At 43.7% G+C, this 26572-nt stretch overlaps 1 protein-coding gene across 7 annotated transcripts in view; it reads right to left on the bottom strand.

The window, feature by feature from the left end:
- srgap1a (SLIT-ROBO Rho GTPase activating protein 1a) overlaps positions 1 to 26572 on the bottom strand; it is a 317376-nt gene that overhangs the window by 61718 nt on the left and 229086 nt on the right. For all 7 annotated transcript variants that reach the window (XM_059977536.1, XM_059977537.1, XM_059977541.1 and 4 more), the window contains exons 7-11: positions 23609 to 23830; positions 15277 to 15378; positions 7559 to 7756; positions 6641 to 6725; positions 3012 to 3039 (exon numbers count right to left, since the gene is read on the bottom strand). In XM_059977536.1, coding sequence (XP_059833519.1) covers positions 3012 to 3039; positions 6641 to 6725; positions 7559 to 7756; positions 15277 to 15378; positions 23609 to 23830 — 635 coding nt within the window. The remainder of the gene's footprint in view (positions 1 to 3011; positions 3040 to 6640; positions 6726 to 7558; positions 7757 to 15276; positions 15379 to 23608; positions 23831 to 26572) is intronic.

The following is a 26572-nucleotide window of genomic DNA, read 5'->3' as shown; positions in this document are numbered from 1 at the left end:
CCTAGGCTGTCAGAGGCTGGCTGTAGAAGGTACTGTCATGGTTTGAGACTCAGGCTGCCATATTCCTTCATGCAAAGTCTGTACTTAAAGACCTTGTGCTGAGCACTCTGTGCTCAATCACAGGAGTTCCATCTCAAGTATTATTGTTTATGCTTTTGCCTTTTAGATTTCGTTTGTGTTGAGCCCGAGTCTGAGTGTATTCTAGACCTCACTCTGCACATCATCCACAGCTCTCTCTTTACACTGTTATCACCACATTGTGAATGAAATGGTGTATGTTACTGCCACATTATGAATGGCATTGTGAGTATTATTATCACATTGTGAATGGCACAGTGTGTAGTATCACCACTTTGTGAATGGCACGGTGTGTGTTACTGCCACTTTGTGAATGGCATGGTGTGTGTTGTCACCACGTTGTGAATGGCATGGTGTGTGTTATCACCACATTGTGAATGACACAGTGTGTGTTATCACCGCACTGTGAATGGTCATTCTGAGGATGTTGGGGATCAGTTGCTGAGTTTGGCAAGAGAGAGAAGCAGATGAAGACACTCGTATCGAGTCAGAATACTGTGGGTACAAGTATCTGAGGGAACATGGTCATATAATACCGAGGGATGAGATATTAACAAGGAGGATATATGATTTTTTTAAAATATGGACAATGTGCTGGTAGAAGTACAACATAGTTGGTTGTAGAGTCTATGCCTGTGCTGTAATGTTCTACATCCTGTGGAAGAAGACAATATTCGTCCCTCAGTCTGCACTGCCAAAGGTGACCTGGGTGTTTTCACATTGTTAGTCGTGGGATCTTGCTGTGTACATCGTTTGCCACTTTTTTTACAACAATGTCTACATCGTGCTTCATTGTAAAATTGCCTGATAGGGATACGTCCCTTGTTTAGTCTTCTTCATGAAGAAGGTGTTAACTGGTTGCAAATCCATCTCCTGCAAAGAACCAGTCTCCCTTCATGGCCACTGTATCAGGTACATCTTGTTAATGCAAATATCTAATTGGCCGCTGTATAAAAGCATGTAGACTGGTCAAGAGCTTCAGTTGTTGTTAATATCACACATCAGAGTGTGGAAAAAATATGATCTGAGAGACTTTGTCCACGGAATGATTGTTGAGTATCTCAGACACTGCTGATCTCCCGGGATTTCCACACACAACAATCTCTAGAGCTTACAGAGAATGGAGCGAGAAACAAAAAAACATCTTGTGGGCAAAAAGACCTTGTTAATGAGAGAGGTCAGAGGAGAATGACCAGACTGGTTCAAGCTCGATAAGAAGGAACAGTAACTTAAATATCCACACATTATAAGAGTATCTCTGAATGCACAACACGTTGAATCGTGAAGTGGATCAACTACAGTGGCAGAAGACCATGGGGATACCCTCAGTAGCCACTTTATTAAGTACAGAAGGTACCTAATAAAGTGGCCACTGTGTGTATATTTCACTGACTCAGGCTGTCAGGATTGAGTACAGTAAGTGTTCCCTGTCCAAGTGAGTTCGAAGTGTCCTATCAGCAGCTCAGTATCTGGTGGTGGTGAGCAATGATCCAAATTCTATAGTTCAGGTTAGAACAGCAGGGGAGATAATGCTCAGGATATAAGCATAGATGTTGTTCCTAACTTCCTCCAGTCCCAATTGTCTCAACAGTTGTTTCTTTACAATTACTATGTGGCTGTAGAGTTGAAGCTCCTTGCTTACAATGTCCAGGTAAAGAACAAAAGGGTGCCATTAATTCCAGTGTGACACATGAATTGGATTACATTGCTGTTAGCATCAATTGTGCCTTCAAGTCTCCCCCCCAAGAGTTACCAATAACCACATACATGTCCAAAACGCCATTGGGCACATGGCTACCTTTCACTGGAGTCAGTAGCCACCCACCAAAATTATCCCTCGCCAAGTTTATTAAAGAAGTTTGGATAACTACATGGATGGGAAAGGTGTTGAGGGCTATGGTCCAGGTGCGGGTTAATGGGACTAGGCAGAGAAATAGTTTGGGATGGACTAGATGGGCCGAAGGGCCTGTTTCTGTGCTGTAAAGCTCTATGACTCAACGATCTTTCCTCCAGTCAGCTGAGATGGTGGATGAGGTGGGCAGGGGGAAGGTTGAGTGTCAGGCTCCACTGGCATGTTTCCCAGTCTTCGACAGAGTCAAATCAAAAGAATCCCCATGAAAGGCTTCTGTTCCTGGATTTATACCGTCACCTCCGAGTTCCCTCAGGCACTTGTTATCAAGGATCCCCAATTTCTCTTCTCACTATAACCATGAGGCCCCACACCACCAGGTTCAGGAGCAGCTACTTCCCTTCAACCATTCAGTTCTTGAACCGACCTGCAAAACACTGAGCACCACCTCTTGCACTACTAATCAATGATATTGCCTCTGTGTTTTTTTTGCACTGAAGTCTTGCATTTGCACTGGCTTTTTTTTTACACGGATGGTATCACTTAAGTGCAATTTGTATTCTGTGTGTTATCTGTATGTAAATGCCTGTGATGCTGATGCAAGCAAGCATTTCTTTGTAGTATACTTCACCATACTAGTGCATATGACAAAAAACTTGACTTGGACTTAGTCATGCATGCTCCTACTTCTAAATGATCTGCACCCTCTGTGTACCCTTATCTGAAAATATAGCATCAAGTTGTGCTAATGTTACTTAGGTCCAGGAAACCAGTCATGAAAGGAGTCCAATTTACTCCAAATTAACTTTGTGAAGTCTGATACATTGGCACATTAGAGACTGAACACTAGCTGGTGTCAGTTCATGTCTAAGGAGTTCTTTTCAATCAGATTCTGCTAAGCTAATTCACCATTACTGCAGACACTGTAATTTTACTCTAAAATATTCAGAAGCACAGACATCAAATATGAAGCATCACAAGGTATTCATTTTCACGTTGAACAGAGTTGACGTTGGGATGCAGAAGATGGAGACACTTGCACACAAACACACACTTCTAACCATACGTCAAAAAATGTTCCTACCTCGTGGTTATGAGGTCACTCTTCTGCCCTGTAGAGAAAGAAAAGAACTTTACAGTCATGGAATTTGATGGATTGCAAGAAAACAGAATCACTTTACTGTCAGTATGTGAGACATTCCAGAATTGATTGTGGTTCGGTGTCAACATAAAACACAGGACAATATCATAACGGACAACACAATAGCAACCAACAAATTAAAAGACAATAGTGTAAACAGTGATGACCAATCAACAATTACATAACAATTAGCAGAATGTGCAAATGTTAGTAATCAAACTTAAATTAATGTGAACATATGAACAGGCTAATAATTATCAACAGAACAAGGAAATCGGGAATGACTGTTTAATGGATATTGTGCAGGGACAATATACTCTTACTCAGTCAGCAAGAACAAGGAGCTGATAAAATTCTTCAGGAGAAGGAAACCAGAGGTCCATGAGCCAGTCCTCATCGGAGGATCAGAGGTGGAGAGGGTTAGCAACTTTCAATTCCTAGATGTTATTATTTTGGAGGACCTGTCCTGGGCCCAGCACGTAAGTGCAATTATGAAGAAAGCATAACAGCACCTCTAGTTCCTTAGAAGTTTGCAGAGATTTGGATTTAACATCTAAAACTTTGACAAACTTCTATGGATGTGCAGTGGAGAGTATATCAACATAGCCTGGTATGGAAACACCAATGCTCTTGAATGGAAAATGTTTCAAGAAGTAGTGGAAATGCCCCAGTCCATCTTGGGTAAAGCTGCCTCCACACCATTCAGCACATCTACATAAAACGCTGTCGCAGGAAAGCAGCATCCATCGTCAGCGTTCCCCACCACCAAGGACATGCTCTCCTATCACTGCTGCCAGCAGGAAGCAGGCACAAGAGCCTCAGGACTCACACCACCAGGTTCAGGAACAGTTATTACCCTCAACCATCAGGCTCCTGAACCAAAGGGAATCACTTCACTGAGCTTCACTTGCTCTGTCACTGAAATGTTTCCACAACCAACTCACTTTCAAGGACTCTTCATCTCATGTTCTCGATATTTATTATTATTATTTCTTCCTTTTGTATTTGCATTTTGTTGTCTTTTGCACTCTGGCTGAATGCTCTAGTTGGGCAGTCTTTCACTGACTCTGTTATGGATTCCTCTATGGATGCCCACAAGAAAATGAATCTCAGTGTGGTATATGGTGACATATATCTACTTTGATAATAAAATTTGCTTTGAGCTTTGACAGTGAGGGTACTTGGACCTGAGTGAATTTTGTTGAGAAGCTGGATAGCTGCTGGAAAGCAGGTTTGGAGATGTCGTGTGGTCCTGGTGGTGATGGTGTCTCCCTGAAGGCAATTTGGTGAACAGGTGGGAGGAGAGGATACACCAGCTACGGAATCACCCCACTAAAGGCTGCAGTCTCCTCGCTGAGAGGCCGGGCATGGTGAGGTTTAACACTAAATCATGGGCTGAGAATGTCATCAGTAATGCAGCAACAACCCTCAACTGAGGAGCTCCAGACAGACTCACAATGCTGGTTTTCTGTGGAGTTCTGTAAGGGGAGACCGATCACACATAGTTCATCATAGAAACTGTTCTACGTAATTCACAAACACTCTCATTGAGCTGTTGTGTTCATTTTCAGAGACGGTATCTGATGGAGTAACGTCAGTGTAAGGCAACTGCTTTTAGTCCGTGGCTTCTGTTCAGCACATAAAATGACTCTTGCCATAACAAAATCCTACGTTAGATTTTGTGAATAAAGCATTTCAGATTTGGTCAACAGCACTGCAGATTGAAAATAAAAATAAACTTTGGATAAAAATAGATAATGCATTGTGTTCAGTTTTGGTTGCCCTGCTATAGGAAAGGTGCCATTAAGCTGGAAAGAGTGTAAAGGAGATTGATGAGGATGTGGCTGGGACTGAGTTATGGAGAGATGTTGAGTGAGTTAGGATCTTTGTCATTGGTGTGTAAGTGAATGAGGTGTGATCTTATAGAGCTGTATAATTTCATGAGGGGCATAGACAGGGTGAATGCACACAGACCTTTTGTCAGGATTGGGGAATTATGAACTAGAGGGGAAATCAGGAATCAGGGCAACTTTTTCACCGAATGGTGGCCAGTGTATTGAACAGGCTGCCAGAGGAAGTGGCAGAGACAGGTAATCAACATCGGAAAGGTGTTTGGAAGAGTACAAGGATAAGAAAGATTTAGAGGGACACAGGCAAATTGGATGCACTTAGATAGGAACCTCAGTCAGTATGGATCAGATGGGCCCAAGGGCCTGGTTCCTTGCTGTGACTCTGTGACACTCAGACATCATCAGTGGAGGAGAAAATGATTTAACTTTTCAGACCAGAGATCCTCTGTGGAATTGCTTCGGATGAAGGGCCTCAGACCTGAAACATTAATGCAACTTCTCTTTCCACAGATGCTACCTGGCTTGCTGAGTTTTTCCAGTTCCCGTGTATAACCGCACTAGATGGCCTGGAATCACATGCAGAACAGACTGAATAAAAATGACAGATTTCCCCTCACTGAGGGAAATCAGTGAACCAGACAGGTCACTCTGACAATTTGCAAGCTTCCTGGTTAGCATCACTGATATTTGACATTTTCTTTCCAAAAGAAAGGCATTATTTCATAACTTGAACTTCAATTCCCCACCTGGTTGGCGATGTTGATTAACATCTGTTCAAATTCAGCCTTTGAATACATGACACCAATGCAGACACTAAGCAACAAAGCAGCTATTCCTTCTGACCGAGGCCATTGTGAGGAACACTATAAACAAAACGCCTGCAATTGTACATTTTAGATTAGTAAAATGTACAAGGCAGTCAAACATGACATCGCACCCAAATACAATAATCTCCTTTGATGCCCAATTTCACAAACAGAATTGAAAACAATGGAATAAGCACTCGAGGAGTACACACTTACTGAATAAATAAAATGTTACCTCAAGGAAAAGGCAATTGTCAAGCAACTTCCAAGTTAGCAATTTGACTTGAATATAGGGGTGGAAATGTTTGCTGAACCATCTGCCATTACAGCTATGATGCTGCTTTCGAAGCTGAGAATTAAAACTACTTCTGAATTCAAAGTTCAAAGTAAATTTATTATTAAAGTACGCATGTTACCAAATATTACCTTGAGATTTATTTTCTTGTAGGTTTCACAGTAAAATAAAGAAATACAATCAAATGCATGAAAACTTCACACAATGACTGCCAGCTAACCAATGTGCAAAATAAGGCAAACTGTGCTAATAAATAATGCTGAGAACGAGTTGTGGAGTCCTTAGAGGCCATCCTTATTTATTGGTGAAAAGGTAGGCACTTCCACTTCCCCAAGTCACTGCCCTAAATTGGGGATCGGGGAGGGAAGAGTTAACCGATTCTTGTTGGGTGAAGGATTAAAGAGGATGGGGAAGGAACAACACTACGGTCTAACAGAATAGCAGAAACAAGTTGCAGACTGAATGCTCTTTTCTTGTTCCAGTTCACGAGGAAATGGAGGGTGTTGGGATTTTGATAAGAAAGGCAGCTGTGGGGCTATCAGCTCCAGGAGCTGGAAATAACCGCACAGTGCAGAGGCTTCAGGATGCTATATAGGTACACAAAAGTACTTGGAGATTTACCTTCTCCTAGGGTGTGATGAAGCAAGTCATACTTGGCTTGTAGTTTCATGATGAGGTTGCTGCCTTCAAGATATTCTTTAAGCTTCTGTTGGCACAAGGGCAGGAGTTAAGAGCAGGCATAAGAGATCCATGTCAGAGATCATGGATACTAAAGATAAATCCCATCTGAACCAAAAGCCTGCCCCAGCCTGAGAACATGAAACCTTTTTCCATAGTGGACCTTAAGATGAACGTATCTGGAGCCACGCTGCAGTGTGCTAATGAGCAAATCCTCCTGATCTGGATAAAGTATCAAGCAGAAGACAAAGGAGCAGAATAAGCCATTCAGCCCATCGAATCTGATCCGCTAATCTATCATGGCTGATTTATTTTCCCTCTTAACTCCATTTTCCTACCTGCTCCCCATAACTTTTGCAACCTTTCTAATCAAGAAATTATCAACTTCCACTTTAAGTATACCCAATGTCTAGGCTTCCACAGTCGTCTGTGGAAATGAATTCCACAGAATCACCACCCTCTGCATAAAGAAATTCCTCCTCAACTCTGTTCTAAAGGGACGTTCTTCCATTTTTAAGCTGTATCCTCGGGTCCTAGACTTAACCACTATTGGAAACATCTTCTCCATGTCCTCAAGGCCTTTCAATAGTCAGCAGGTTTCACCTATCAACTCCAGAACATACCTCAACTGCAGAGGGCATTAAGGAACGCAGGTACAGAGGGTAATCACACCTGCCAATTCCCCTCCAAGTTGCCCACTGACCTGACTTGGAAATCAAATGACAGTTCCTTGATCATCACTGGGCTGAAAGCCTGACCAAACCCATTCGAACATGCAATTAACCTGATCAGCACCTGACACATACAGTCGCGATCATGGTGGACACTGAGACTCGAGCATCCCCTTGTGGACTGACTCACCATAAAGTAGAATTGCTCAGTCTCTTGCTGATTGGCTCGTCTCTTAGCAATGCTGGGCTTGCTCATGTAGGTTTCTGACACAGTGGATTTGACTGATTCTGTGGAGCGACTGTGCTGGAAGCACTCTGACACATCATAGTCCTCGATGGTAGCCATGTCCTGGATAGTTTGCAAGGTGGCTTCCATTGTCTTCTTAACCTAAGCAACAAGACAAAAGATTTTCCACTTTATATTTGACTGCCAAGAGATCGTGGCCAGCTATAACGTGATCTTGGCTGTTGGAGCAGACAATCTTTTCCATAGATACTGCCTGGCCTATTGAATTCCTCCAGCCTTTAGTGCGTGTTTTGTACATAAATACTTCGGGTAGTTTGGAAAGGATTTCTTAGAGATGCAGCTTGGTAACAGGCCCTTCTGCCCAATGAGCCCATGCTGCCTAGTTACACCCATATGACCAATTAACCAACTAACACATGCAGTCTTGGGAAAACATACAAACTCCTTACAGACAGTGTCAGAATTCAACCCAGCTTATGCTAATCGTTATGCTACCATGACGCCCAACTTTCTGCAGTTGCTTGTGGTCTTGGGCAAAACAGTCCCAAACATCTATACCAATTGGTGTATTGATTCTGATAAGGCCCTAATAATGTTTAGTCACTGAATATGGCAGGTGCCTGGGTGGTGGAGTGACTCTAATGTACGGAATTAGCTGGGATTGTATTAGAAAACAGAACGGGTTCTTCGGGCCAAATGACCCTCTCCCACTCTCATGTTCAGCAACTCTCTGGGCTACATCCAGAAGTGGGACTGGAACCATTAGTGTCATAACTCAGAGCACGGGTGCTGACAATCGAACATCTTGACAGTGCGCTGAGCCAAACATGGAGACCAAATAGCTGGATCCCCTGCAGAGACGCGGAAATTTCCAGATGGGGGGAAAATCAGGCAAGATTAGGGTAAAGTAAGTAGATGCTGGTTGGCAGAGAATTATTTATTCAGACACAGTTTCTGCCCCATTTATTGTGAGTGGCAAGTGAGACAAAACCATGGATTCTGGCCAACTTCCAATATGACTGTGGAGATTTTAAAGACAGCTGGAAAATTCCCCAACGGAGGATTTGATTTATGTTACATAAACACCATGAAAAACACCTGCCCTGTTTTAAGGATAGGCTTGGAATTCAGTTGTTTAATGTTACTGTATGCACCAACATATTGATCCGTAAAGGGCAGGTCACAGAGTCAAAGGGTAATACAGCATGGAAAACGATCCTTCAGCCCAACTTCTCCATACTGGTGATGTGTCCATCAAGTTTGTCCCATTTGCCTGAATCTGGCCCACATCACCCCTAAACCACTCCTATTCATGAAGGTCCTGGTGAAAGGTCTCAGCCCGAAACGTCAACTGTTTACTCTTTTCCACAGATGCTGCCTGGCCTGCTGAGTTCTTCCAGCATTTTGTGCGTGTTGATGGCATGAATATTTCTCCAACTCCTTGTAATTTCTACCACCCTCCTTTCTCTTTTTCTATTGCTCATTTTGGTTTCCCTCACACCCCTTCTCTTCTCACCTGCCCATCACCTCCATCTGGTTCCCCTCCTCCTTCCCTTTCTTTCACGGCCCACTGTCCTCTTCTACCAGATTCCTTCTTCTTCAATCCTCTATCTCTTCCCCCTATCCACTCCCAGCTTCTTACTTCATCCCCCTTTTCCCACCCACTCATCTTCCCCCTCACCCAGTCTCACCTATCACCTGCCAGCTTGTACGCCTTCCCACCCCACACCCCCACCTTCTGGCTTCTGCCCCCTTCCTCTCCTGTACAGGGGAAGGGTCTCAGCCCGAAACATCGACTGTTCATTCCTCTCCATAGAAATTGCCTGACCTGCTGGATCGGCTGTGACTGGCTGTGTGGCCTTCAGTTCTGAATGTTATTTGCTTACTTTTAATTTCGGCAAGACTTGTTTTTCTCTGCACATTGGCTGCTTGCCGGTCTTTTTAATGGGTTCCATTGGTCTTTCTACATGTAAGGAGACCAATCTCAAGGTTGTATATAGTATACACACTTTGATCATAAATATACTTTGAACGTTGAGTACTGTGCTGCCATTACAAGAAGCACAGACAGGATTCTGTGCTGTACTTATCTATGACTATTGAGGCAGTGTTAAAAGTCTGTCAAGAGCAAAACCGCAAGAATCCTCATCACCCACACACTCAAGAGTGCAATCACAGACACAATAAAAATTATCTGTGCTTCCAAAGGAAACAACTTAGCACAGTCCTAAGAATTAAATTCAGTCCAAAAGACAGTCACTGAGACGTTGGCAAGCACAGCAAGCAGCTTTCACACCAGAACGTCCTGCAATCAGCGAGATACACTCAATGGCCGTTTTAATAGACCTGTTCATTAATGAAAACATTTAATCAGCTAAGCATGTGGCAGCAACTCAATGTATAAAAGCATGTAGACACTGTCAAGAGGTTTAGATGTTGTTCAGACAAAATATCAGAATGGGGAAGAAATATCATCCAAGTGACTTTGACCGTGGAATGATGGTTGGTGCCTGACAGGTTGATTTGAATATCTCAACAACTACCGATCTGCTGGGATTTTCACACGCAACAGTCTCTAGAGTGTAAAAAACGAAAAAGTGGCATTTCTGTCGGTGAAAACACCTTATTAATGAGAGAAGTGAGAGGAGAATGGCCAGACTGGTTCAAGCTGACAGGAGGGCGACAGTTATGCAATAAACCATGAGTTCCAACAGTGGTGTGCAGAAGGGCATCTCTGGACGCACAACGCATTGAACACTGAAGCGGATGGGCTACAGCAGCAGCAGATTACAAACGTACACTCAGTGGTCCACTTTTATTAGGTACAGGTGATAGCTAATAAAGTGGCCACTGATTGTCAATGATCAATCAAACTACTCTTTGATGATAAAAGCAAAATGCAGCAGATACTATACTGTACAAAAATCACAGGCTTCTGCTAGGGTGCCTAAGACTTTTGCACAGTACTGTAGTAATTTTATGTATTGCACTGTACCGCTGCCACACACAAAAAAACAAATTTCATGACATACGTGAGTGATGATAAACCTGATTCTGATATGGGTCTCTTTGTGGACTGAGAGTGGGAAGGGGGGAGGGAGAGGAGAATCATAGTTGGGAAAAGGGGAAGGGAGAGGGGAGGGAGCCAGAAGTACCAGAGAGACATTCTGTAATGATCAATAAACCAATTGTTTGGAATCAAATGGCTTTGCCATTCCCAACGTTCTTTGTTCCTGCCAGATTTACAAACTTGCTCTCTCCATGTTGATAAATGCAGTACTTTGGAAACTTCTTAGGCACTTTAGCTACATATAAGTGCCTTAGACTTTTGCACAGTACTGTATGGAAATTTGAAATGTAACAGGATATGTTTTACATACTCAATCAAACCACAGCTGTGGAGGGAAAGGCAGAGTAAAGTGTACAGTCAACAATCTTCAGATTGTTGGAAAAAGTAGGTTTTAAAATTCATTGAAAGGTGGCAAGAGAACAAAAAGGAGGTTCTGTGGTGGGATGGTAGGCACGAGAGGTTGAGGCAGTGGGTGATAGGTCTGCAGTAAACCCAACTGGAAGATAAGGTGCTGTTCCATAAACTTAGGTGAAACTTCATTGGGGTTGAAGGCTTAGGATGGACAGCGAGAAAGATGACTAGAAGCTTGGTGTCCCACAGAGCAATTGGAATTAGTTTGTTATTGTCATACGTAAATGAAAGTGATTCCAAAAGTAACTTTGATGGAGGTGGACATTTACTTGAGGAAACGAAAAAATTAAATTACGGCTGTTCTTCCATAAGGTTAACCCTGTACACATGCTCAGTGCAGTGCAGCACACAGTTTTGATCACTGAGGCAAATATAATTTCTCACTGTATGCTTCGAAGTAGATGTGACAAATAAAGCTAATCTTTAAATATTTATCCTCTTTTTTTCCCAGGATACTTGAGTTTCACAAAGAACCACTTGATTTTGCAAGAGCAATTTTCCAACCAGCCCACTCAGTGTTCTGTACATTTTTGTTTGTTAACCCATGACTGGCTCACAGACCCTGCCTGTCCAAGGGCAGAGAAGGGTGTGTCACCATGGAGAGTTGAACACAACTCCTAGGCCCTGGGGCTGGATCCCAGCTTAGAGCCAAGATCACTGAATGAGCCAAGTCACAGCACCAGCAGCTGAGCAAGTCAGCAAATTTCTGTCAAACTTTTCCACTGTGGTGTGAAAAACAAAGTCCCCACAGGGCTTGTTTGTTTTTACAAAAACGGAGAGCGTAGTGCTATCATATCTGCGGAAGAACTGAAGAAGACAGGAAGGATAGTGGGGGGACACCAATCACAAAGGAAGAAAGAGGGGTTGTGTGGAGAGAGAAAGGGAGGGGAAGAGGCAGTAAGTGCGAAACAGAGAAGCAGATTGGGGAGAGAAAGGGAAGATTGGTGGGAGAGGAGTGGGAGTGGTTGTGAGGGATCACAGAGAGTGGGTGTGGGTTAGAGAGAGGGGGAAAAGGAGAGAGGGGTGGGAACGGTTTCGAGGGGCCGCAGAGAGAGGGAGAAATGGGGGGAGAAGGGTGGGAGTGTTTGAGAGGGAGAGGGTAAGAGTGGAGGAGAGGGTATGATGGAAAGAGGAAAGCATAGGAGAAGAGGGGTTAGGGACAGTGCCGTAGAGTAGCATTTAGCTCAACATTTTACAGTGCCAGCTATAAGATCAGGGTTTAATTCCCAACTCCATCTGCAAAGAGTTTGTACGTTCTCCCCAAGACTCCAAGGGTTTCCTCCGAGCGCTCCAGTTTCCTCACACATTTCAAAGACATATGGATTAGGGTTAATAAGCTGTGGGATAGCTATGTTGGTGCTGGAAACATGGTACCACTGGTGAGTTCCTGACGAAAAACAACACATTCCACCTCAGGTGCATGTGCTGATAAAGCTAATCTCAAATCTCTGGTAAAGAGAGGAGGAGGCAGGGTTCCAGGGAAAACGGGGAAGCAGAAGAGGAGAAAGGAGAAAAGAGCACAGGTGAGCAGCAGGAGGACAATCTCGTCTGTGGAAGGATGTAATATTGAGGCTTTATAAGGCATTGGCCAGACCACATTTGGAGTACTGTGCTCAGAGCTGGCATTGGAAAGGTTCACGAGGAATGAAAGGGTTGATAGCTTTGGGCTTGTACCAGCTGGAGTTTAGGAGCCTATCGAATATTAAAAGGTCTAGATAGAGTAGACATTTCCTATAGTGAGGGAGTTTACGACCAAAGAACACAGCCTCAGAATAGAATCCCTTTAGAACAGAGGAGGAATTTGTGAATCTGTGGAATTCACTGCCAAATGGCTATGGACTGGGTATATTTAAGGTGGAGGTTGATAGGGTCTTGATTATGGGAAAAGGCAGAAGAATGGAATTGAGAGTGAAAATAAATCAGCCATGATTGAAAATCTCCTCCGTGGTCTCCATCAGCACAGGGACAGCACAAGGCTGTGTACTTAACCCCTGCTCTACTCGCTTTACACTTATGACTGTGCAGCTAAGCACAGCTCCAATGCCACATTCCAGTTTGTTGACAATATCACTGTCATAGGCTGAATCAAAGATGGTGTTGAATCACCATATTGGAGGGAGACTGAAAATCTGGCTGAGTGGTGTCACAACAACAACCTCTCATTCAATGTCAGCAAGACCAAGGACTGATTATAGACTTCAGGAGAAGGAAACAGGGGTCCATGAGCCAGTCCTCATTGTAGGATCAGAGGTGGAAGTGGTCAGTAACTTTAAGTTGCTCCTTTATTATTTTGTAGGATCTATCCTGGGCCCAGCACGTAAGTGCAATTACGAAGAAAGCACAGCAGTGCCTCTACTTCCTCAGGAGTTTGCAGAGATTCGGCTTGACACCTAAAACTTTGACAAACTTCTATTGATGTTCAGTACAGAGTATATTGCCTGGCTGCATCACAGTACGGAAACACCAATATCCTTGAATGGGAAATCCTACAAAGGCCATCACAGGGAAAGCCCTCCCCACCATTCAGCAAATCTACATGAAAAGCTGTTGCAGGAAAGCAGTCTCCATCAACAGGGACCACTGCCACCTAAACATCCTCTCTTCTCACTGCTGCCATCAGGAAGCAGATACAGGAGCCTCAGGATCCACACGACAAGCTTCAGGAACAGTTATTACCCTCAACCATCAGGCTCTTGAAACAAAGGGGATAACTTCAGTCACATTCACTTGCCCCCTCATTGAAATATTCCCACAACCTATGGACTCTTCATCTCATGTTCTTGCTGTTTATTGTTTATTTATTTATTTTTCTTCTTGTATTTGCTCAGTTTGTTGTCTTCTGGACTCTGGTTGAACACTCTAGTTGTGTGATCTTTCATTGATTCTGCTATGGTTATTATTCTATAGATGTATTGAGTATGTCCACAAGAAAATGAATTTCAAGGTTATATATGGTGACATATATGTACTTTGATAATGTTTACTTTGAACTTTGAATGATGGAGAATGCTCAATGGGTCGAACGGCTTAATTCTGCTCCTGTGACTCACTGTCTTATGGTCTTTGTGGAAAGTTTCAAAGTAAGGAAGTGAACAGGGAAAACCACATACACACCACAAATCCTGTGTGAGTGCCCAGAATCAACTACAGCACTGGTGACCTGGGTTCAATTCTCACCGTTGCCTGTAAGGAGTTTGTACATTCTCCCCGTGACCACATGGGTTTCTTCCAGGTGCTCTGGTTTCCTCCCACATTCCAAAGACGTACGGGGTGATAGGTTAACTGGTCACGTTGGTGTAATTGTGTGGAGTGGGCTCACTGGGCCGGAAGGGCCTGTTACCAGCCTGGATCTCTAAATAAATCAATAATAAATAAAAAACTTTAATGGAAAACATCTGGAGAGGCAATGAGCAACATTATTCCCAGTGGGTCTGATTCACTTGGAATCAGCACAACAGCAGAGATTTTGCAGTGTGTGCCAGGTGTGAGGGAGCTGTGGGCCTCTTCCTACTGCTTTGTTAAAATTAGCAGCTGCACAAAGAAATCAAGGTCGTGCTTCACAATGCATTGGAGCCCAACTCTCCAGATGTAGTCTGTGAAGCTGAGGTCATCAGACAAGCTGAAGGATCAGCAAATAACCCCTGCATTTTGTTAAGAGCTTTGGAATAAGCTCTATTCGCTGGGAAGAGAAGCTCAAACACTCAGAGCTGGAGTAAAGGCACGAAGGCCGGAGGACGAGAGAGAAGACTCAAGATTGTTTATAGTCAGTCTTCAGTACACAAGTGTGAAATGATTGTAACTCCAGATCTGACGCAGCATGAAAAAACACACTAAGCATAAAGAACACAATAAAAAAAAACATTAAATATAAATACATAAGATTAGCTTAATGCATATATGTAGACAGAGTGACAAAACATACAGGAGTAGCTGTACGAAAGAAATGGTGGTGGGGGTTGTGATGGGGTAGGTTAATGGGTGGAGGTGTTGATGGTTTGGGGGAAGTATTGGATATTTGTCAGTCGTGTGTGTAGTATTACATTAATTCAATTGTATTTCTTTGTTCTACTGTGAACGCCTGCAAGCAAATGAATCTCAGGGTGGAGTATGGTGACATGTACCGACTTTAATATTTACATTATATATTTATATGTTGCTGATGCTTTGCCATTAAACTCACCTCCTCATTTTCAATCTTCAGAGTCGTTAGCCTGGACTGCAGCTGCTGGTACCTGAGCATCAACTCTGCCTGGACAGGTTGCTGTGCGCTCACCTGGCACACCTGCAGGGAGAAACAAACCGTCAGGGTGCTGAACAACAACGGCTTTGCAGTTTCAAACACGGGCAAAGATTTTCAACAGCTTCCTCACAGGCAAAGCCCTCCCCACCACTGAGCACATTTACATGAAGCGCTTCTACGAGAAAGGACCCCCACTATCCAGGACATGCTCTCTTCTTGTTGCTGCCATCAGGAAGGAGGTGCAGGAGCCTCAGGACCCACACCACCAGGCTGAGGAACAGGAACCATTGGGCTCCTGAATCAGTGTGGATAACTTCACTCAGTTCAACTCTGAACCGATCCACAAATTACAGACTCACCTTCAAGGACTCTACAAATCATATCAAATCTGTGTATTTGCACAGATTTTGCACATTGGATATTCGTCAGCCTTTGTATGTTGCAATACATTAATTTAATTGTATTTCTTTGTTCTACTATGAATGCCTGCAAGAAAATGAATCTCAGGGTGGTGTACGGTGACACATACCGACTTTAATAATACATTTATTTTGAAATCAATGCAAATAACAAGTATTTCAGGGTGTATATTCCATATATTTCTCTGATATTAAATGGAGCAATTGAACTATGAACACCCTTCTGAGGATATCAAATGACTTGCAACAGCAGCAGATTCAAGATTCAGATTTATTTATCACAGATTAAATAAATAAGGCACAGCTGAATAGAGAAGGAAATCAGAATCAGTATCAGGTTTATTATCACTGAATACATTGTGAAATGTGTTGTTTAATGGAAACAGTAAGGTGCAACACACAAAATATTACCAGAGCAACTCACACCAAATACTGCAGGTCAGACAGCATCTATGGAGAGGAATTAACAGTCAATGTTTTGGGCCTGATGAAGGGTCTCGGCCTGAAACGCTGAGTACTTATTTCCTCTCCATAGATGCTACCTTACCTGCTGAGTTCCTCCAGCATTTTGAGCATATTACTCTGGATTTCAAGCATTTTCAGAATCTCTCATGTTTATAAAACATTACCATATTCTGCAAAATAAATAAATGGACAGGTAGATAGTTCAAAGTACATTTATTATCAAAGAACGTAAGCAGTATACAGCCCTGAAATTTGTCTTCACAGACAGACACGAAACAGAGAAAAACCTGGAACTAATCTGTTCAAGGAAAACACCGAACCCCTCCGTGAACAAATAACATCGCGCAAATGGCAACAAAAGTAAAATGATCAAAAACAAAGAAAACACAAAAGGCATATTTCAGTACAGTGGGAAAATGAATGAATAAATAAATAAACAAACAAACAAATAACTAAATCACGCAAAAGAGGAATAATGAGGTAACGTTCATCGTTCATGAACTATTCAGAAATCTGATGGCAGAGGGAAAGAAGCTGTTCCTACAGTGTTGAGTGTCAGACTTTAGGCTCTTGTATCTCCTCCCCGATAGTGGTAATAAGAAGAGGATATGCCCTGGAGAATGGGGAAAGTGCTGTCAAGGATAAGATTGGGTCAAGCACGATCATGCTTAAGAGTGGACCACATTCAAGGGGCTGAATGGCCTATTCCTTTGCAGTTTTGGATTAAGTGACCTCTGACAGCAGAAGAACTTTTAAGGTGATTCAGAAACCATTGGTTCACCCCTGAATAAACAACAGTGCATAATCAAAAGCTGTGGGGTTTCCTTTCCTACCCGAAGTTCACCAGTAGGATAACAATAGAAAACAAACAGTGAGTCACTGGTACCTTATAGCTATCAGTGTGCCAAACCAAAGACAATTACATCTAGCAATGTTTTTATTTTGCTTGCTTTGATAAATAGGCTGGGCACTCTCCTTACAGCTTTAAGAATCTATTTTCTTCTCTTGAAGATCAAAGACGTACACTCAGTGGCCACTTTATTAGGTACATCAGTACACCTGCTGGTAAATGTAAATATCGAATCAGCCAATCATACGGCAGGATCTCAATGCATAAAAGTGAACAACAAAAAATACCCAATGAACGGCAGTCCCCTGCTATGTTCATGAGGGAGGTCAGAGGAGAATGCCCATATTGGTTTATGCTTTCACGAAGGCAACACGTGTTGCAACAGTAGTGTGCCGAAGAGCACCTCAGAACACGCAATATGTCGAACCCGTGAATAAAAGGCAGGAGCAGTTTGCAGCAACCTGTTAGACCTTGATCGCCGGCCAATCGGACATCAGAAGTTCGGAGAGGAGAGGCCTTTGCCCGAGAATAAAAGGCAGGGGTGGTTCACTGCAGGGTAACAGAGCTTTGACCACTGGCCAATTAGCGTTTGGGATTGATTAGTAAGAGGAAGGCAGGGGCAAGCGCAGCGGCCATCGTCTGAATGGACAGAGTCAGAGTGGTGATCTTAAAGCTTTAGATCTTCAAGGCTTCGGTGAAGAGAGGATTCACTCATAGAAAGCAAAGGAAAGAAAAGCTCCAGTTTTTTTCCTTCTCTTCTTTTTATCTGCTCAGCTAGGACAGTAGAGGTATCAGGCAGGATAGTGCAATGTCCCTCTCGCAGGACGTGGGAAGCAGGGAGACCTCCAGTGCCCCTGACGACTACAAATGCCAGGAGTGAATCCAGCTGCAGCTTGTCTAACAAACTGCATTAAGGAGTTGTTGCTGGAACTGGAAGAAGATAATTCGAGAAGCTGAAGGGGTGATAGATAAGACATAAATAGAAAGGTAATTACACCCAAGGTGCAGGACACAGGTGACAGTCAGGAATTTGAAAGGGATTAAGGAGCCAGTGCAGAGTACCCCCTCAACAACAGGTATATCACTATGGATACTGCCGGGAGGATGACCTCACAGAGGAAAGTCACAACAGTCGGGTCTCTGGCACCGAGTCTGGCTCTGTGACTCAGAAGGGAAGGGGAAAGAAAAGGCATGCTGTGGTGATGGGGGATTTCTTAGTTAGGGAAATGACAAGTATTTCTGTGGGAGAGAACAAGATTCCCAGGTGGTATGTTGCCTCTCAGGTGCTGGGGTCTGGGATATCTTCGATCAAGTCCTCAGCATACTTAAGTGTGAGGGTGAACAGCTAGAAGTCATGGTCCATAGAAACACAGAAGATAGGTGCAGGAGTAGGCCATTCGGCCCTTCAAGCCTGCACCACCACTCAGTATGATCATGGCTGATCATCCAACTCAGAACCCAGTACCTGCTTTCTCTCCATACCCCCCTGATCCCTTTAGCCACAAGGGCCATATCTAACTTCCTCTTAAGTATAGCCAATGAACTGGCCTCAACTGTTTCCTGTGGCAGAGAATTCCACAAATTCACCACTCTCTGTGTGAAGAAGTTTTTCTTCATCTCGGTCCTAAAAGGCTTCCCCTTTATCCTTAAACTGTGACCCCTCGTTCTGGACTTCCCCAACATCTGAAGCAATCTTCCTGCATCTAGCCTGTCCAATCCCTTTAGAATTTTATACGTTTCAATAAGATCCCCACTCAATCTTCTAAATTCCAGTGAGTATAAGCCTAGTCGATCCAGTCTTTCTTCATATGAAAGTCCTGCCATCCCAGGAATCAATCTGGTGAACCTTCTCTGTACTCCCTCTACGGCAAGAATGTCTTTCCTCAGATTAGGGGACCAAAACTGTACACAATATTCTAGGTGCAGTCTCACCAAGGCCTTGTACAACTGCAGTAGAACCTCCCTGCTCCTGTGCTCAAATCCTTTTACTATAATGCCAACATACCATTTACCTTTTTCACCGCCTGCTGTACCTGCATACCCACCTTCAATGACTGGTGTGCAATGACACCCAGGTCTCATTGCATCTCCCCTTTTCCTAATCAGCCACCATTCAGATAATAAACTGTTATCCTGTTCTTGCAACCAAAGTGGATAAACTCACATTTATCCACATTAAATTGCATCTGCCATGAATTTGCCCACTCACCTAACCTATCCAAGTCACCCTGCATCCTCTTAGCATCTTCCTCACAGCTAACACCGCCGCCCAGCTTTATGTCATCCACAAACTTGGAGATGCTGCATTTAATTCCCTCGTTTAAATCATTAATATATACTGTAAACAACTGGGGTCCCAGCACTGAGCCTTGCGGTACCCCACTGGTCACTGCCTGCCATTCTGAAAAGGTCCCGTTTACTCCCACTCTTTGCTTCCTGTCTGCCAACCAATTCTCTATCCACATCAATACCATACCCCCAATAGCGTGTGCTTTAAGTTTGCACACTAATCTCCTGTGTGGGACCTTGTCAAAAGCCTTTTGAAAATCTAAATGTACCACATCCACTGGCTCTCCCCTATCCACTCTACTAGTTACATCCTCAAAAAATTCTATAAGATTCGTCAGACATGATCTTCCTTTCACAAATCCATGCTGACTTTGTCCAATGATTTCACCTCTTTCCAAATGTGCTGTTATCACATCTTTGATAACCGACTCTAGCATTTTTCCCAACACCGATGTCAGACTCACCGGTCTATAATTCCCCAGTTTCTCTCTCCCTCCTTTTTTAAAAAGTGGGGTTACATTAGCCACCCTCCAATCCTCAGGAACTAATCCAGAATCTAAGGAATTTTGAGAAATTATCACTAATGCATCCACTATTTCTTGGGCTACTTCCTTAAGCACTCTGGGATGCCGACCATCTGGCCCTGGGGATTTATCTGCCTTTAATCCCTTCAATTTACCTAACACCACTTCCCTACTAACATGTATTTCCCTCAGTTCCTCCATCTCACTAGACCCTCGTGAGATTCATGAGAATTACTATTTCCGGAATATTTTTATGTCCTCCTTAGTGAAGACAGAACCAAAGTAGTTATTCAATTGGTCTGCCATGTCTTTGTTCCCTATGATTAATTCACCAGTTTCTGACTGTAAAGGACCTACATTTGTCTTGACCAATTTTTTTTTCTTTTCACGTATCTATAAAAGCTTTTACAGTCAGTTTTTATGTTCCCTGCAGCTTTCGCTCATAATCTTTTTTCCCTTTCCTAATTAAGCCCTTTGTCCTCCTCTGCTGGTCTCTGAATTTCTCCCAGTCCTCAGGTGTGCTGCTTTTTTTTTGCTAATTTAAATGTTTCTTCTTTGGACTTGATACTATCCCTAATTTCCCTTGTCAGCCACGGGTGCACTACCTTCCCTGGTTTATTCTTTTGCCAAACTGGGATGAACAATTGTTGTAGTTCATCCATGCGATCTTTAAATGCTTGCCATTGCAATCCACCATCAACCCTTTAAGTATCATTTGCCAGTCTATCTTAGCTAATTCACGTCTCATACCTTCAAAGTTACCCTTCCTTTAAGTTCAGAACCTTTGTTTCTGAATTAACTATGTCACTCTCCATCTTAATGAAGAATTCCGCCATATTATGGTCACTCTTACCCAAGGGGCCTCGCACGACAAGATTGCTAACTAACCCTTCCTCATTGCTCAATAGCCAATCTAGAATGGCCCGCTCTCTAGTTGGTTCCTCGACATGTTGGTTCAGAAAACCATCCCACATACATTCCAAGAAATCCTCTTCCTCAGCACCCTTACCAATTTGGTTCATATAGATATGTAGATTGAAGTCACCCATTATAACTACTGTTCCTTTATTGCACGCATTTCTAATTTCTTGGTTAATGCCATCCTCAACCTCACTACTACTGTTAGGTGGCCTGTACACAACTCCCACCAGCGTTTTCTGCCCCTTAGTGTTATGCCGTTCTACCCATATCGATTCCACATCCTCCGGGCTAATGTCCTTCCTTTCTATTGCATTAATCTCCTCTCTAACCAGCAATGCTACCCCACCTCCTTTTCTTTCCTGTCTATCCCTCCTGAATATTGAATATCCCTGGATGTTGAGCTCCCATCCTTGGTCACCCTGGAGCCATGTCTCTGTGATCCCAACTATATCATATTCATTAATAACTATCTGCACATTCAATTCATCCACCTTGTTACGAATGCTCCTCACATTGACACACAAAGCCTTCAGGCTTGTTTTTACAACACTCTTAGCCCTTATACAATTATGTTCAAAAGTGGCCCTTTTTGCTTTTTGCCCTGGATTTGCCTGCCTGCCACTTTTATTTTTCACCTTACTACTTTTTGCTTCTACCCTCATTTTACACCCTTCTGTCTCTCTGCACTTGTTCCCATCCCCTTGCCACATTAATTTAAATCATCCTGAACAGCAGTAGCAAACGATCCCCCTAGGACATTGGTTCCAGTCCAGCCCAGGTGCAGACCATCCTGTTTATACCAGTCCCACCTCCCCCAGAACTGGTTCCAATGCCCCAGAAATTTGAATCCCTCCCCCTTGCACCATTTTTCAAGCCACATATTCATCTGAAATATCTTCCTATTTCTACTCTGACTAGCATGTGGCACTGGTAGTAATCCAAAGATTAATACCTTTGTGGTCCTACTTTTTAGTTTATCTCCTAACTCCCTAAATTCACCTTGTAGGACCTCATCCCGTTTTTTACTTCTATCATTTGGTACCTATGTGCACCATGACCACTGGCTGTTCACCCTCCCATTCCAGAATGTCCTGCAGCCGCTCAGAGACATCCTTGACCCTTGCACCAGGGAGGCAACATACCATCCTGGAGTCTCGTTTGCGGCCGCAGAAACATGTATCTATTCCCCTTACAATTGAATCCCCTATCACTATAGCTTTCCCACTCCTTTTCCTTCCCACCTGTGCCGCAGTGCCACCCATGGTGCCATGAACTCGGCTGCTGCTGCCTTCCCCTGATGAGACATCTCCCCCCAACAGTATCCAAAACAGTATATCTGTTTAGGAGGGTGATGACACCAGGGGACTCCTGCACTACCTGCCTACTGCTACACTGTCTAGTGGCCACCCCTTCCCTTTCTGCCTGTGTAGCCTTTACCTGCGGTGTGGCCAACTCACTGAACATGCTATTCATGACTTTCTCAGCATCGCGGATGCTCCAGTATGAATCCAATCGCAGCTCCAGATGCTCAATGCGGTCAGCCAGAAGCTGTAGCTGGACACACTTCCTGCACACATAGTTGTCAGGGACACTGGAAGTATCCCTGATTTCCCACATGCTGCAGGATAAACAAACCACGGGGCCAATCTCAGATTAGAGGCATTTAAGAAACCCTTAGGTAGACACATGGATGATAAAAAAATGGAGGGCTATTCTCTGTGGAGAGGAAAGAGTTAGATTGATCTTGAAGCAGGTTAAAAGGTTAGCACAACATTGTGGATCAAAGGGCCTGTACTTTGCTACAATGTTTTATGTTTAAAGTGAGGGGCAAGTTCTTTTACAGAGTGAATGCATGTGCCTGAACTGGGACAGATACAGTCATTTTGGCCTAACCATGTTATTCCAACCGCTGCTAGTTCGAATTTCCTGCATTGGGCCCGTGTCCTCTTAAGCCTTGCCCTGCATCCACGCTGTATTACTTAGTGTCTATCTAAAAACCTCTACAACTCTGTCGGAAACTCTGACTCCACTAACCTATCCAGGTGCTTCTTCAATGATACTTTGTGCCTGCCTCAAACACTTCCTCTGCCAGCTCACCATATAATCACCACTCTCTGCGTGAAACGTTGCCCCTCAATATAAAGGGAATGGAAGGATATGGATGATCCACAGGAGGAGGACATTTAGCAAAATTGGCATCAAGATCAGTAAGTGCTAACTCTTGACAATATGATAATGATTTGATAATCCGAATTAACGTCATCCCCTGGCCCATCTGTGGAAGAGTCTGCAATTCTCACGATGTCCTCATCGGACACCTCAGTGAAAGCTCAATTTAAATTTATTATCTAAGAACATTTATGTCACTACATCTACCGTGATTCATTTTGTTGCAGGCATTCATAGTAGAACAAAAGAATTAATGGAAAACTCCGCACCAAGACTGTCAAACAACTGATGTGCAAAAGAAGATGAATTATGCAAATAAATAAATATCACTGAGAACACGAGTTGTGGAGTCCTTGAAAGTGAGTCCACAGGTTGTGGGATCAGTTCAGTGTTGAGGTGAGTGAAGGTATCCGCACTGGTTCAGGAGCCTGACGATTGAAGGGTGACAACTGTTCCTGAACCTAACGCTGCCGATGGCAGCTGTGAGGAGGCAGCATAGCCTGAATGGTGGGGGTCCTTGATGATGGATGCTGCTTTCTTGTGGCAGTGCTCCTTACTGATATGCTCAATGATACAAGACCAGAATGGAAAGTACCTGAGAAGTAAGAAACACCAGTATACAGCGCAGGACTAACCTCGTCTCCCATATGGGGCTGGAAGTCAAATCGGACAGGTGGGCAGAACGCCGAGTTATACATTTCCATGAAGCGCTGTTTGTCACTGCGAGGGTCCAGGTTGTCCACTGCGTTCTCTATGATGTCCAGACCCTCGTGCCTGGATGTCTCCAGGTTGTACTCTGCAGAGAGAAACGTCCTCAGCGCTCTGTTTAAGCTAGCATGATAGCCCAGGTCACAGCACTAGCACAGCAAGAGAAACAAAGACAATGCATTAACATTCAAGCTTTCTACTAGCATCTTGATCCTTTGCATCAATAGTTAAAGACCTGTGGCATGCACTGGCTGAGCTGAAGGCCCTGTATAAATCCCTCAGTACTGCAGTACATTTTCAGATTTACAGCCATTTGTTTGTCACAAGTACACACCATGAAATGTGCTGTTTGTGTTAACAACCAACACAATCAAAAGATGTGCTGAAACAGCCCACAAGTGTCACCACACATTCCAGCACCAACATAGCATGATGGCAATGTTCTGCAGACAGAACAGAATACAACAGCAGCAAAACAAGTCTTGTTCACAAGGACTTTAATGTAGACATTCATGGTAACATGGAGCCATAGAGCAAAGCAACAAGGAAACAGGTCCTTCAGGCCAGCTCGTCCATGGTGCCAACCAAGCTCGTCCCACTTGCTTGCGTTTGGCCAACATCCCTTTAAATACTTCCTATCCACCTTCTTATGTAAATACCTTTTAAATGTTGCTTATTGTACCTGCCAGAACCACTTCCTCTGGCAGCCCATTCTGTATACACCCCATGCTCAGGGTGAAGAAGTTGCCATTCGAGTCCCTTTTAAATCTTTCACCATAACCTAGTTTTTAGTTGCCCCTCCCTGGGAAAAAAACACTGTGTGTGTTCACTAAAACCATTTACCCTCCCCCTCATGATTTTATACTGTAAGGTCAATCCTCACCATCTTAAGTACCAAAGAATAAATTCCAAACCTACCCAAACTCTCCCTGTAACTCAGATCAAGTCCTTGCAACATTCTTGTAAATCTTCCCTGCACTCTTTCATTAAGGGAGTAGGTCATGAATGACGGAGCAACGTTGAAAGCAATAAAACTGATTTAAACTTGATTGCAGTTTCCGTACTGTGGCTGGTATCACGTGCGAAAGGTCCCAACTTTAATGCTGGGCAGGGACATGATTTCGAGGCTGGCACAATAGCACTGTGGCTCATGTAATGCTACTACAATGCCAGCGACACTAGATTTACTTCAGGTCCTCTCGTTTCCATCCAGCTCCCAAAGGTGTATGGGTTAAAAGGTTAATTAGTCACATGGATCTAGTTGGGCAGGATGGTCTATATCTCTAAATAAATGAAGAATAAACCATGCCAAACAGATTGACTTTGTGCTGTTGGCAATGGGCTTGCAGGCATAAACTCACAGACAATCAAAGTATCAGTGAGACAGAAGCCTAACTAATTATCCAGTGTCTCTTCCCCACATGATGGAAGCTGTCAGCCTGCAATTGACACCGTTTCGGAGGAATCTTAGAAAGCTTTTATCCCAGTTCAATTTAATGATTTCTCCTCTGAGCCGAACTTCCAGATAGTCTGAGTAAAGGAGATGGTTTGGCTAAGCTCCAGTGTCCGCAAATCCACTGGACCACTGGAAGGTGAAAGCTGAAGAAGACAGCCTCTCCTGGGGTTAGAGGACTATGCATGTGTGTGGATGAGCGGAGTTGCTTTGTTACTTGATATGTTCTGTTTTCTCAGGTTCTGCCGTGCATCGTGGACATGCTATGTTGGCACCGGAATGTGTGGCAACACTTGTGGTTTACCCCCAGCACATCCTTGGGTGTGTTGGCTCCCAACACAAACAATGCACTTCACTCTATGTTTCGATGTACAGGTAATAAATAAACCTGAATCTGAATAAACCCAAATTTAAAATTGGAATGAGCTTAGCCTGAAGGAGGAGAGGATCCTTGGAAGAATGATCCTAATATTGTTCTGCAGTGCGATCAATGAATCTTAATTTCAGATTCCTCTGATGCTTGTCTGAATATTTTATGCACAGCCCAATTAGATGGTGTAATGGCAGAGTTGATCCATCAGCTAAGTGACTGTCATTGATATTTATCATCCATCCCCCCTTCTGATTCCTCTGCTTGTCTCTCCGCGTTTCCCGAGGGACCCTGTATCAAAATCCTCACAATGGGAGTTGTGGGGGGGGGGGGGGGTGTTGGCTGGGCAATGAGCACTGAGGCAATAGGATAAAATTAGCGTTATTTGTCACATGTACACTGAAACAACGAAACACACAGTGAGATGTGTCACTTGCTTCAATGGCCAACACAGTCCGAGGAGATGTAAATGTCGTAAGTGTCACCACGTTTCTGGCGCCAACAGAGTATGCCCACAATTTACTAACCCTAATCTGTACGTCTTTGGAATGTGGGAATAAAATGGAGTATCTGGAGGAAAGCCACATGATCACTGGGAGAACGTTAAAACTCCTTACAGACAACAGTGAGAATTGAACCATAATTGTTGGCGCTGGAAAGCATAATGCCAGTTGCTACACTACTGAACTGCTCCCCCGTTTACTGCCTCTGTTGTAGGTAATACTTGGGCGATTGTGGTTGCGGCCAATGTTCGATTGGGAATTAAGACACGTTACTGATGTCTGGCCTGCCCCTTCATTAGGGGTGGGGGATAATGTGCCAGGGGCAGGGGTAGCTCTGGGACGGGTGCCTTTACTTAAATACTGAATGCCAAGGGTGAGGTGTAAACCTTCCAGATCTTTGGGCCCATGGTTACTCTCCTAAGGATTTTTTTTTTGGTATCTCAGGTGAGAGGAGTTTGTATTGGGTCAGACACCTACAGAAGTCAGGAGAAAGGATCAGATTCAGGCAAGGCCGGTCTTCTTGGACAATGCAGGCTTAGAAAGTGTTGGCATCAGAGGCCTAACC

Source organism: Hypanus sabinus, chromosome 8 (assembly GCF_030144855.1).
Source record: "Hypanus sabinus isolate sHypSab1 chromosome 8, sHypSab1.hap1, whole genome shotgun sequence".
In the NCBI taxonomy this organism is placed as follows: domain Eukaryota; kingdom Metazoa; phylum Chordata; class Chondrichthyes; order Myliobatiformes; family Dasyatidae; genus Hypanus; species Hypanus sabinus.
This window is presented reverse-complemented; position numbering and strand designations above follow the sequence as displayed.